The sequence below is a fragment of the Tachysurus vachellii genome, chromosome 4 (genome assembly GCF_030014155.1).
Source record: "Tachysurus vachellii isolate PV-2020 chromosome 4, HZAU_Pvac_v1, whole genome shotgun sequence".
In the NCBI taxonomy this organism is placed as follows: Eukaryota; Metazoa; Chordata; class Actinopteri; order Siluriformes; family Bagridae; genus Tachysurus; species Tachysurus vachellii.
In genome coordinates, this window is record NC_083463.1 from 10216358 (window position 1) to 10228906 (window position 12549).

The 12549-nt window shown below is 35.8% G+C and overlaps 2 protein-coding genes across 11 annotated transcripts in view; one reads left to right on the forward strand and one right to left on the reverse strand.

The window, feature by feature from the left end:
* Window positions 1-829, forward strand: part of lrrc7 (leucine rich repeat containing 7) — a 133531-nt gene extending 132702 nt beyond the window's left edge. For 8 of the 9 annotated variants that reach the window (XM_060867650.1, XM_060867652.1, XM_060867651.1 and 5 more), the window contains one exon: window positions 574-829. In XM_060867650.1, the coding sequence (XP_060723633.1) occupies window positions 574-681 (108 nt within the window). In that variant the 3' untranslated portion in view covers window positions 682-829. The remainder of the gene's footprint in view (window positions 1-573) is intronic. The other variant, XM_060867656.1, reaches the window with a different exon arrangement.
* Window positions 830-2590: 1761 nt separating this feature from the next.
* lrrc40 (leucine rich repeat containing 40) lies at window positions 2591-11236 on the reverse strand. 2 transcript variants are annotated; one of them, XM_060867660.1, is made up of 15 exons: window positions 11004-11236; window positions 9498-9612; window positions 9333-9406; window positions 9132-9261; window positions 8371-8494; window positions 8155-8297; window positions 7725-7897; window positions 6755-6845; window positions 6593-6638; window positions 6407-6515; window positions 5373-5480; window positions 5177-5287; window positions 5002-5079; window positions 4679-4864; window positions 2591-3757 (listed from the first exon to the last, which is right to left on the reverse strand). In XM_060867660.1, the coding sequence occupies exons 1-15, from the start codon at window positions 11081-11083 to the stop codon at window positions 3652-3654; spliced, it is 1674 nt and encodes a 557-aa protein (XP_060723643.1). In that variant the 5' UTR covers window positions 11084-11236; the 3' UTR covers window positions 2591-3651. The 2 variants fall into 2 exon arrangements, with proteins under 2 accessions (XP_060723643.1, XP_060723642.1); XM_060867659.1 differs by having other exon boundaries at window positions 2783-3757; window positions 9498-9679.
* Between the last annotated feature and the right edge of the window lie 1313 nt (window positions 11237-12549).

The window sequence follows — 12549 nt, forward strand, 5'->3', positions numbered from 1 at the left end:
TTAAGGATTTGAAATTAAAATCCCTAGAGAGATAGATAGAGATAAAATAATGTTACATACCAGAGGATAAACTCAGAAACTGTAGTGAATATTAAGCCATCAGTTTTTAATGTTCCATTCAAACTCTGTCATATATCAAACGTAAAAAGCCCATTTTTGTCTGCCTAAATAACTGTATAGGAGTGAAGGGCTCCAGCAGTTATTGGTCTGTCTTTGATTATCCGTGTCGATATAAATGTGCGTCCTAAATGCATCTCATTGCCTTATCGTTAGCCTGCAGGACGCAGGTCCCTCTGAGCTCTCTCTTTCCACAGATCCACAGTTAGCTGAGGAACAGATCTCTCCAAAGACCAGCTTCTTTCCACCTTCTCTCCTTTACAGCATGACTTCTTCTTCTAGTTGTTTGCATCTCTCTAGTTGTTTTTATTGTCTCTTCTCCTGACAGTGTGTGTCTCTTTATCCTCTCTGAGCTAGGCCTGTTCCCAGTATTCCTGTGCCACTCCACCTCTTCCCACCCCAGCTCACTTCTCTCACTGCCCTCTATTCATCCTCTGCTTCATTCTTGCATTGCAGGCCAACGGACATAGTTTTTTACACATCGAACACCAAACGGCAGTGTCTCTTCTGAAGAGTTTCCCGAAAGCTGTGGACTTGATCATTTTAAGGGAGAGCACAATGTAAATAATTTTATAACGCTGACTTCTGGCTCAAAAGGAACACAGGACCTTGTACATCAAGTTTTTATCTAGGAACAATTTTGCCAATTGCTGGACCAATGGCAAATACTAGTGCCAAATGTACAATAGAGAACATATCGAATAATGTGACATATGGCTTACATATATATATATATATATATATATATATATATATATATATATATATATATATATATATATATATATATAAATAATGTGTGTGTGTTAAAATCTTACACTAATGTGAAATTACTTTCTATCTCTCAGCCTGTGGCTGTAGGTGGGTGTGTTTTTTTGTTGCTTATTTATATCTCCTATTATTTTGTACCTATTTTTCCAAGCGGCTTTTCATTTCATTTCAGACTCGACGCATGAAAGCACATCTGCTTTTGAAGACATTTTATTCATCATAACACTGCCTCAACTCTGTAAATGCCTTGTGTAAATTTCTAGAACGTTACACAAGACAGTTTATCCTGCTGACCCTTGACTTTATTTCAATGATGTAAGCACACGTCTGCTCCCGCAGTAGGGTAGTTGGGTGGGTTCTGGATTGTGTGTGGCTCATATATAGAGATTTGCACAAATCAAAATGAAAAATCCAAAAGCAATAATATTGCTATTTGGTTTTTCTTGCCATCTGCTGGTTAGCATAAAATAATAATAATAATAATAATAATAATAATAATAATAATAATAATAATAGAGAGCAAGTCTTTTGCTTTAGATTCACACTAACCCACCCTATTAGGGTGGAACCTCCTTTTTATTTTTTTTATTTTTTTTGCCATGTTGTCAACATGAGCATTTCCTAGTTTAAGTATAATTCATATTATTTTAAATCCATATGCAATCCAAATCCACCAGGTACAAAAACGTCAAAGTCAGATTTTAAGTTGTACAAAGGGTTTTACACTCGAGGCTTAGTTAGTGTGCTGATTTAAGGCCTGTTAATCACTTACTGATATAAATAAATGAATTCACAACATTATGTATTAGGTATCCATAAGAAGCTTTAATGTTTATAGCATGCTTTCACCTTTTTAAAGCTGTCTTATTAAGAAAAGCGCTGAGGGAGCTTTGTGTTTTTAAATTAAACATTTAGTTGCTTTACTTCACTAGAAGTATTTTTTTATGTAAAAACATTGAAAGCTCATCATCATTGTACCTTACAGATAGATCTGCCCTGCCCATGTCAATTATTGTATATAAATGTAGCATTAGAAAGACCCCAATCATATTTTACTTCTTTTTTTTTTTTTTTTTTTTTAAATACATTTCAATTTTATTTGAAATGTAATTATACAACCTGAAGTCTGGATAAAAACTGATGATAATGCTATTGGGACAAAGCATTTGACAATGTGATTATTTTTACCAAATGTTTTGAGTAATTATTTATAATATATTGACATACTTAGCTTTGCTCAAATTGTGATTTTTTTTTATAAAGATATAAAAATCAGTATGGAAAAGAGTATTTAGATGATGAGAGAACACTTAATCAAATCAAACTTAAAACTATTTCTACAGTAATTGTGAATTTGTGTCAAACATGTATATGAATATACAAATGGTCATTTTTGTATGTGTTTTAAATCCTATTGAATATAAATGCTAATATATGGTACTATTCAGTCTAATTGCAGTATTGATGTACATAACTGTGAATGAAATCATTTAAATTAATTTATTCCTATAGATTGTGAATGTACTCAAAGCTTTCTGCAGTATGAAGACTTACTGGACTTGAATGCAGTTTCATTTTTTTTGTGCAAAAAGTAATTCTATATAGAATAATACAATTATTCCTTTTAGTTCAGCAGATTTAGTGACAATTTATCATGCAGTTTATTTGCACAGGCAAGTTTACTCCTTCCTATTTTTTTCTGAATTAAAACAATGTAATTGATGAAATATATATTCTGTGTCAAGAATGCATTTTGCAGATGCTATATGTACATATTTAAAATACATTTTAATAATAAAATCCAAAACAGAAAAAAAAAAAATTCAAAGCTGTGCAGCAAATAACGGAGCCATTTTCGGCTTTGGGAGTACAGATTTTTTCAGTATCTAAGCGGTGTTTTGAATAATGTATGAAAGTCTTTATTGTACAAATAAAAAGTCACTATTGTTACTATCTGTCACTGCCTGTTTTCTTTTGCGGCATGAAAAATGAAATTAAAAAGCTTTTGAATGGCTTTATGTTTCATATTGAACAATTTACACTAAAGTACAGTAACTAGTTTGAATAATCAGTTTAATAAGAATGTTGGTTTTCTGGATACAATAATGAGTTACACAATGAATAATGAAAAGATATTTTTGTCCAAAACTCCCTGGTGGTCCAATGGCAGAATCCCAGACAGGGAACAATCCCAGCCACCGAGGGGTTTAGCGCTCAGTTCCGGTCTCAGATAAAACTGGAGGGTTCGTGTGTCATGAAGGGCATCCAGCTTAAAACCTGTGCCAAAATCCAAATGTGCAGATCAGACACTCCATTGTGGAGCCGAAGGACAATGAAAACAACATATCCATGGCCAAAAACGCTTAATGGAACTGTAAGTTGAAATGTAAAGTAACAAACATACAAACATTCTGTAATCATGCCAAATGGTCTTCATGCAAGTTTTAGACACACAGGCTAAAAATAAAATAAAGGTCATTTGCAGTGCTGTGTATTGTCAAGTTGGTCAGCAAGTACATGGTGGTCATAATAAAGATGACGAGAGACAGAAGTGTAAGAGGGTGTTCTAGATCACTGTAGAGATTCCAACAAATATCATGTGATTTCTTGAAACTTTTCCAAACTTAATGCCATATGACTTTAGGAGAGATTTATAAAACTCAGATTTATGGCACAAAACTGTAGTCTTATCTGCAGTATTAGTCTGATAGTGCTTTCATTATGTGGCAGTAGGGGGTAGCTGGGCCGTGTCAGACATTACATTCATGTAGGAATGCGACTTCTCAGATACTCAAGAATTGCATCTGTTCCTCTAGCCACAATCGCAGCTCGAGGGTTACGGAAAGGATTCCCATCAAGCATCAGAGCCCTGAAATGGAGGAAAATGAAACAAATACAATATTACACAAAGCTTCATACACCATACAGGTAGGAGCACAGATTCTTTTTTCTGTTGTTCAGCTAAATTTAGTGATTCTAACTGTGCATCTGCTATTAAGACAGAAATGTTTTGAGCTCCGTAGTCATTGGAGAACATCACAGTGTATTATGTAAATTAGCAATCTACAGCCAGTGAATACAGGAAAGAAATGTTCCTAGATTAAACGCTAGGTGTCGCCTTCACATAACATTTAATGTATAAACAGATCTTTCTTAGATTTCATGTATGTTTTTTCTAAGCTTACCGTGTGCTCGTTTGTGTAGAATGTTTTTTTTTTTTTTTTATTATTATTTTATACAAATAATATTGTAAGGATAAGTGAATGAAATTGGTTATATTTTACACACACTACCACACAGCATAAAGAAAAGTATATGAGTATTAGATTTCCATCTAATCTTCAAAGAAATAACTGCATTTGCATATTCTTCCTGGAAAAAAAATAAATATATAATTATTATTATTATTATTATTATTTATATCACCTAAGATTAATCTGAACAGTACATGGTGGGAGTTCTAGTTTGCTTTTACGCATGTTGTTGTATTATAGTAAAAAAGTAATGTATTAGTGATTTAATTATAAAAAATATTGATGTATTATTCAAAAACGTAACTTAATTAAATGCACCTATGGAATTACTTGATTCGCTTAAATCTGATTTGCTGTCTGTCTTTCTTCCCTTTTATGCTGAAGTTACCAGGATATCAAAGTGATGTGAAGCAGCCTGTGCAAACTAAATACAGAGGACAAAAAGATCATTTTTACATTCTTCTGAGAACTATGAGAAGCCGAGCCCTTTCATGAATTCCACGCATTGTGGGAAGCATTACTGATGGTTTCCGTACCTCAGGCTGGTACAGTTACCCAGTTCTGGTGGCACCTGCATGATGTCATTGTTCTGCAGGTCCAGAGTAGACAATCTGTCCAGCAGCTTAAGCCGCACAGGATCGATGGCTCCAACTTGATTGTTGCTTATTAAAATTGTCTCTAGGGACAAGATGTGGTACAGCACATCTGGGAAACACTTAAATCTAAGGAAGATAAAGCATATGAATAATTTGATCTACAAAACTGTTTGGACATGGACTAGTTGTCCATCAGATGTGCTTATAGCAAGAAATTCAGGAATATGCGAACAGAGGAACATTTAAACATTTTTAATACTCACTTATTAAATGACAGTATGATGCTCCGCAGCTTGGTGAGAGCTTCCAGCTCCACTGGCAGTGATGTCAACAGATTATTTCTACAGAGAAATCCAATTACATCGGTGAAATTAGTGCAGTTTGTTCTCATTAGTTCCAGCCGTGGCAGCATCTTTCAGACTGATCACAGCATTTTACCTCAAGTCTATGTGTACAAGCTGCTGTAGCATGGAAAATTCAAGAGGAATGGTGGACAGCTTATTAAATCCGAGATTAATGTCTGCAAGAGTGTCTCTCAGCTCCACAAGCCTGCAGAATAAAGAAACCTTTATTATACAGATACGCACAACCAACTGTTGTCTCCGGATTGTTGACTATTCTGTGAACTCGTTACCTTGGTGGTACAGCGGTCAGCTGGTTTTTGCTGAAGATCACGTTAACAACAGGACTGTTACTGGCTGCATCAAACACATCATCAGGTATGGATGCTTCTTGTTTTTCACTAAGAATAAAACGAGGAAAAATGTTAATACAGTAACAGTAATTGATATAATGAACGTATTTGGCCTTCTAGGAAAATGCATAGAATACTGACAAACAACCAAAAACCACCTTAGACACTTCTACTCTACAAACAACCATAACTATATGTTACCAAAACCATGCAGAAATGGTTTTATTAACTTTCTAAAAGTTACACAGGCTCTCTACACAGATCAAATAAAAATAATCAGCTGCAAAAATAGCTGTAGGTGTTTTCAAAATTTGATTAGTTTTGAAGGACAATATTTTTTTGTTGTTGTTTATTTACAAGGAATATATGCTACTGGGAAAACAAGTAAAGTTATCCAAGTCTCAAAGTGTTTTACTTTCCGTACACCACAGCAATTTGCCAACTGTAACAATTTTACATTTATTAATGAGTGATATTTCATAGTTTTAAATGCTTATTCTTACATTTATGGTTACATACAGTACAGTAGTATGTCTGTGAGATAAGAGGCGTTAGTATTCACAATACTGCAACTATTATGTGTGTCCTCACCAGTCTCTCTTCAAGTAAATAAGTCAGAGGGAGAAAGAGGGAGAAAAAAAACATTCCAAATCGCCATGTTAATGATGTATATTTCTCTTTGTTAACAAACAACACAATTTAAAGTCTATTTAGATTAAGATTTTCATTATGATTATTATGTCATACAAGTCCCTGTGAAGGGGCTTTTACTATAGATGTGATAGTGTACTAGAATAACACTTTAATAAGTATAAACCTGTGACGTTACACCTTCTCACCAATCAGATTTGAAAACCATTTCAGGATCCCACTCCAATCCCACTTAAGACATAACTACAGAGTAAGACACAGATTCAAGGCTGAGTTAACATTTATCTGTTAAATAGGATGAGATGATGAGAAGATTGGTGCACCTGTAGTCTAAGGTCTTCAGTGTTTTGATGGCATGCACATTAATCTTGGCCTGGCTCGGGAGAGTCATCGCTGTCTTTGGCTCCTCTTTGGCATCTCCATCAGGCTGCTCTGTACATCATACAACATAAGAAAACTGTGCCTAATTCTCCTCATGTGCATCATGTGAAGTGGACAGTATTTTGTACCTTGTATTCGACTTCTAAGATATTTCAGCAGTTCACTGGTGCCTTTCTGAAAAACGGTAAAAACATCATATTAGGTATTTCACCACCAGAATTTACATTTTCTTTGTCTAAAAATGAGGACAAAGCTCTAAATGTTGTAGCTAAAATATGCTGAGAGCTCACAGTCAGAATATCTCTGCGGATGGTCCTCAGAGGATTGCCTTCCAGAGCCAGAGACTTCAGCTTAGGCAAAGTTCCAAGACCACAGGGAACACTGCACCACACGCATGAGAATAGAAATTGATTATAGGGTCAATAAACTAATCAAGGATATTAACAGAAAGAGGTAAATGTAGAAATGTCTTCACAACATTATTAATCCTTGGCTGACATTAGTGTCAGCCAAGGATTAATAACCAGCCATTAGTGTCAGCCAATCTCAGAAGACATTCTATATGTCTTCTATATGTCTGTAAAGTGTTAAGTCCTTATGTGCTCAGATTTATGCCAAGTGTCCTTTGTGTCCTCCCCCCCACTGACTACATCACATTCCCGCTCACACCTTTTATTGGATGATCCCCGTATTACACCCCATGTTCCATGTTTCCTCTGTGCTATTGGTTGGATGAGTTTTTTCCGGCGGGCATTTAAACCTCGACCGCCTGCTTCCCAAGTCGCTGCTTAAGTTGTGCTTTGAAATACTGTGAGCTGCGGCTTGCTTTTAAACATTTAAATGAGTGTTTAAATGCGTGCATGTAAATCCAGCCAAATAACATTGGATTTTTCACCTGGCTTCATCATTCAGGCTTTATCACCACCTATCAAGGTGCAATGTAACACTTAAAAGAGTCTACTGGATATTCTGCATGGTGTTTAAGGACAACACAACAAAAAACTAAATGGTCTGACAAAAATATTACACTGTATAGTGAACAGTGCACGGTTTCGGACACAGTCTACATGTATAGCAATCATTTAGTGCATCATTTCTGAGATCTGCATGTGATTGATTATTTACTACAGTCCAGTTACTATACAGTTCCTTCTGTTCCATTATGTGATTAATCAAATGAGCAACAAAAAATAAATAGATTCTGAATAAAGTCAATCTGCTTTTTAAGTTGAGATGAATTGTGTGTAAAAAAGAGGGCACCTGCTAACATCATTGTTAGTGAGATCCAGGCGCTCCAGGCCCTGCAGTAGAGTTATTTCCTCAGGAAGAATCTTCACCTTGTTATCTCTCAACTCTAAAACACTCAGAGCGCTCAAGTGTTTTAGATGATCTGCCTCCAGTACCTCAATCTGATTATTCCCACAGTGAAGCTCCTACAGAAAAACAGAAAATAAAAGTGCAAAAACTTTTTTTTTTTTTTAGATTTTTTTACCATTCAAATATTAATGACACATAAAGGCATCAGCAGGGAATGTTTCATTCATGTGGTTCATGTGGCGTCTGAAAATGAAATGATTTTATTAAAATGAGTTTATTAAAATGATTCTGACGAGCCTTTATGTTGTGTATGCTTAATAACCTCTTCACACCACTAGAAACAAAACAGCTTTAATCCATGCTACTGAAATACCTTGAGTGTTTTGCAGGAGGGCAGCTCCGGGAGGAAGCGCAGTTTGTTATGCCTCAAGTACAGCTGCTCGAGAGACGCCATCTGTGCCAGGACAGGCGGCACGCTCTGCAGCTGATTCCGAGAGCAGTCCAGCATTCTCAAATCTACAGAAGGAAAAGGCTTCCGAGATGTTTTCCCACAAAACATCAGCTAAACAAGGAACAAACTGACACTTACTCTTCATTCCGCTGATCGCCGGCGGCAGGCTCATCAGATTGTTGAAGGACAGATTCAGTTTTACGAGGTTGCTGAGGTCTGCCAGACTGTCTGGTAACGCCATTATTTTGTTGTTAGAAACATCCTTTCATTTAAAAGGAAATTTGGAAAGTCAGTTAAAATTCAAGCATAGAGTATGACAGAAATACATAAGAAGAAATAAGTATGTAAGAATATTATTTGTCCTGAGAGAATTATTTACTATTAGATATGTGCAGACACACTGGGTAAGTGTTTAATAAGATGACAATCAAGATGACAATTTGTCAGCTGGCTCCAATAATGAAGTTACAATTAAGTTAAAAAAAATAGCAGAAAATATCTTACTCTTATGTAATTTATAGCTTCAGGCAGATGTTGGTACTTAAAGTCTAAGAATTAAACTAATAATTAAAAAAATGATACTGCATAGTAAATGTATAATAAAGTTTTATTGCTAGTATGTGTAGTATAAATGATATTAAATAAAGACTAAACATTAAACCATCTATTATTATTATTATTTATATTTGTCCTATTTTTTCCTTTTGGTTTTCATTTATTTTTTTATTATACTTAAATTTTTTTCCTTACTTTTTCTTCCCTCTATTTGGAATGCCATAATTAATCTAAATATCTTTTACTTTATATATGGCTTTGTGCAAGTCATTATCCTCTGCTATAGAACCATTTTTTAAATCCTGGTTTTTAATTATTTTACTTTTTCCATTTTAAATACTCACAAGATCCTCTAAGTGGCGCAACTGGCCCAAGTCTGCAGGCAGCTGTACAAGCAGGTTCTGCTGCAGATGGAGACATCTCAGGTTTGTCAGGCTCCAAAGCTCCATGGGCAGCTCTACCAACTTATTATGACTGAACAGAACAGCCATCATTAAAAAATAAAATAAAAATACAAGCTGCGCAAAACGTCCTCATAAACATACCTCAGGATGAGTTTCTGTAGCTGTTCCAGCTCGCCAATAGACCCTGGCAGTGAAGTGAGTTGATTGTCATGAATCTAGAATATACCATTCACAACTGTTTAGTATCCATTCCCTTCACATACGCCTCGATCCAGTAGAAACACACAGTTTAAGTGTTCAACTCACATCTAAAACCACTAGTGCAGGCAGGAGTTTGATGTCCTCTGAGATTGTCTGGAGTTTGTTGGAGGAGAGCAGGAGTTTGGTGAGATCAGTTTGCTCCCACCATCGTTCAGAGGCACTGAAGGACACATTTTGCTTAGCTTCCTCTGGAGGGTCCACATTTATCCTCCACACACTCTGAGGAACTTAAATAAAAAAGGAACTATATTCAGCCAGCTAGAACCACACAACAACAACAACAACAACAATAATAATAATAATAAGTTTTTTAGAAGTTAATTACATTTTAATTTTTTATATATATATATTTCTTCAGTTTGATAAACAATGTACTCTGTAATCAGTGAGACTGGCCAGAATTAAGCACCTGATTGATTGATTGACTGGTAGTCAGACAGACAGACATACAGGCATACATACAGACATGCATGCATACATTCAGATATGCATGCATATATACATACAGGCAGGCAGACATACATGCGTGCATACATACAGTACAGACAGACAGACAGACATATTGACATTCATACAGGCATGCATAGATACAGACATGCATGCATACATACAGACAGACAGACATGCATGCATGCATACATATAGACATGCATGCATACAGACAGACATATTGACATTCATACAGGCATGCATAGTAACAGACATGCATGCATACATACATATAGACATGCAGACAGACAGACAGACATACATGCATGCATGCATACATACATACATACATACATACATACAGACAGACAGACAGACATGCATGCATACATACATACAGACAGACAGACATATAGGCATTCATACAGACATACATACATACATACATGCATGCATACAGACAGACATACAGGCAGACACACAGACAGACATGCATACAGGCAGAAAGGCAGACAGACAGACATACATACATGCATGCATGCACGCACACAAACAGACAGACAGACATATAGGCATTCATACAGACATACATACATACATACATACAGACATGCATGCATACAGACAGACAGACATGCATGCATGCATACATGCAGACAGACAGACATACAGAGGTGGTTTGATGAGTAAAGGAGTGGACGGGTGAATGGAAAGATAGATGAATAAAGGGATAATTAAGTTGTCTGGATGGATGTGCAGATGAGTGGATGGATGGATTTGGGCTTTGGTATCAGGCACCATTTCTACAATCATTGGGATAGTTTTTATTGGCCAGACAGACCTGATAAATTTTATTTGTTTTTTAGAAATTCACTGTCTGTTAGAAAGACAGAAATGCTTAAAATGAATCAGTTATATATTAGTTTTCAGGTCACCGGATCAACATTTAAACCGAAATTCGTTATTCTCGCGCCATTCAAGAAAAAACTAGCACACGATTTGACAGTTAAGTGACGCGTCACGACTTTAACCAACCAATCACAGATCAGCCCCAGCTTGTACACATTTCCATATTGTCTCTCAATTATTTACTTATTTTATTTCTCCGTTCAGTGTATTTACCTTCGCTGAGCCCGCGGCCAGACAGATTGAGTTGCCCGCTCTTTCTGGCGGTTTTCAGGAGTCCAGCCGGTACAGGACATTCCTGTGTGTCCTGCTTAAACCCAGCCCGAGGGTCAGCTACCGCTCCTCTCTTAAACCGAGACATGAAACACACTTATTTACTACCGAATAAAAACTCACACACCGCTTAAACAACACGCTGCACCAAGTCAGTATCTGTGAAGCTAGAAACTACGCTCACTCTCCTTTGTGTATATATAATAAAAGTCTTAGCTCACTGCTCATACCAATGAAATGAGAGAAAATATTCACATTATAGGAAGGAATATAATCATATGTTTGTTTAAAATAATAATAATTGATGTTCATTTGTTTGTAAATAATAAAAATATTTTGAACAATATACAGATCTTAAAAATATTAAGTATTAAGTATATTAATAAGAAAAATGTGTATATGGATTCCATGAATGGATTCTGAATCAAAAGATAGTTTAATATGTAGTTAAAAAAAAAGTGATTTATTTATAATTCATCTTTCCCCTAACAAGTGCTTTTCATATAGCGCTCAGGAGTAGAAGACGATAAGTGCTGCTGGATTTGAGATCATAAAGAAAGCCTCAGAGTGATGCTAATAGTGTGGCAATAGAAATATTAAACTTTCATGTATTACATTTTGTTGCTCAAATAATATTTCCTTCTCATCATCGTCAGTAGTGCAAGATGTAGCTTCAACATGTCACAGGTCCAGGGTCCCAATGTTTGAGCCCTAGCTCAAGTTACTGTCCAGATTTTATGTCCTCCCTATGGTTATATCTGGTAATCTGGTAAATATTGTACACCGTGTTCCTGATCATCAGTCCATTACACCAGTACTGTGTTCCCTGGATGGGACACCGTTCCATTACTGAGCACCATGCAACTCATTAACACCTAAGGACAGATTTAAATAGCTAATCCACACCCACTGGCATGTTTTTTTGAGTGCTGTGAGGTAATCCAGTCTGGATATGTGGAGAACATGTACAGAAACACCACAAAGAAGTTAACCTGAGCTCACGATTGTTATGGGGGGTTCTGAGGATTTCTTAACTGTATTCTATTTTGGTGGCATGATTTAATGAAAGCATGATATCAAGAGAAAAACAATAGAAATATGTGTCTGTAGAGGACAGTGCTCTTCTTTCATCAATTACTAAATCATAAACTATTGTGCCTTAGCATTACTTATATTACTCAGTTATTGTTATCAGTATTCATGAGGCATTATTAAACCTGTGTTGGTAAATCTGTCATATGTATTTCCACTTTTTGCTTTGTAGCTACTGATTATAGCAATCCAGATTTATAAAGCACTTAATCCATTTTATGCTTTTTGCCTTAACATGCTTCTCCCCAGATCTTCTCAATCAAGTTAACATGAGGTATAGATTTGCTCCACCACTGTGAAAATGTAAAGGTTATTAACATTCAGAGATATGGGCAATATAATTGTTTTCCACACTGCCACATGTGCATCCAGATGTTCACTTGCATGTTTTAGGTTG

Bases quoted from the DNA above. Each gene is read 5' to 3' on its own strand.
- lrrc40 (XM_060867659.1), bottom strand. From the start codon at position 11,148: ATGTCTCGGTTTAAGAGAGGAGCGGTAGCTGACCCTCGGGCTGGGTTT. The intron at 9,680-11,003 runs GTAAATACACTG...TTTTTATTTAAG, and splicing joins TGGCCGCGGGCTCAGCGAAG to TTCCTCAGAGTGTGTGGAGG. The intron at 5,080-5,176 runs GTAAAATGCTGT...ATTTCTCTGTAG, and splicing joins CTTGTACACATAGACTTGAG to AAATAATCTGTTGACATCAC.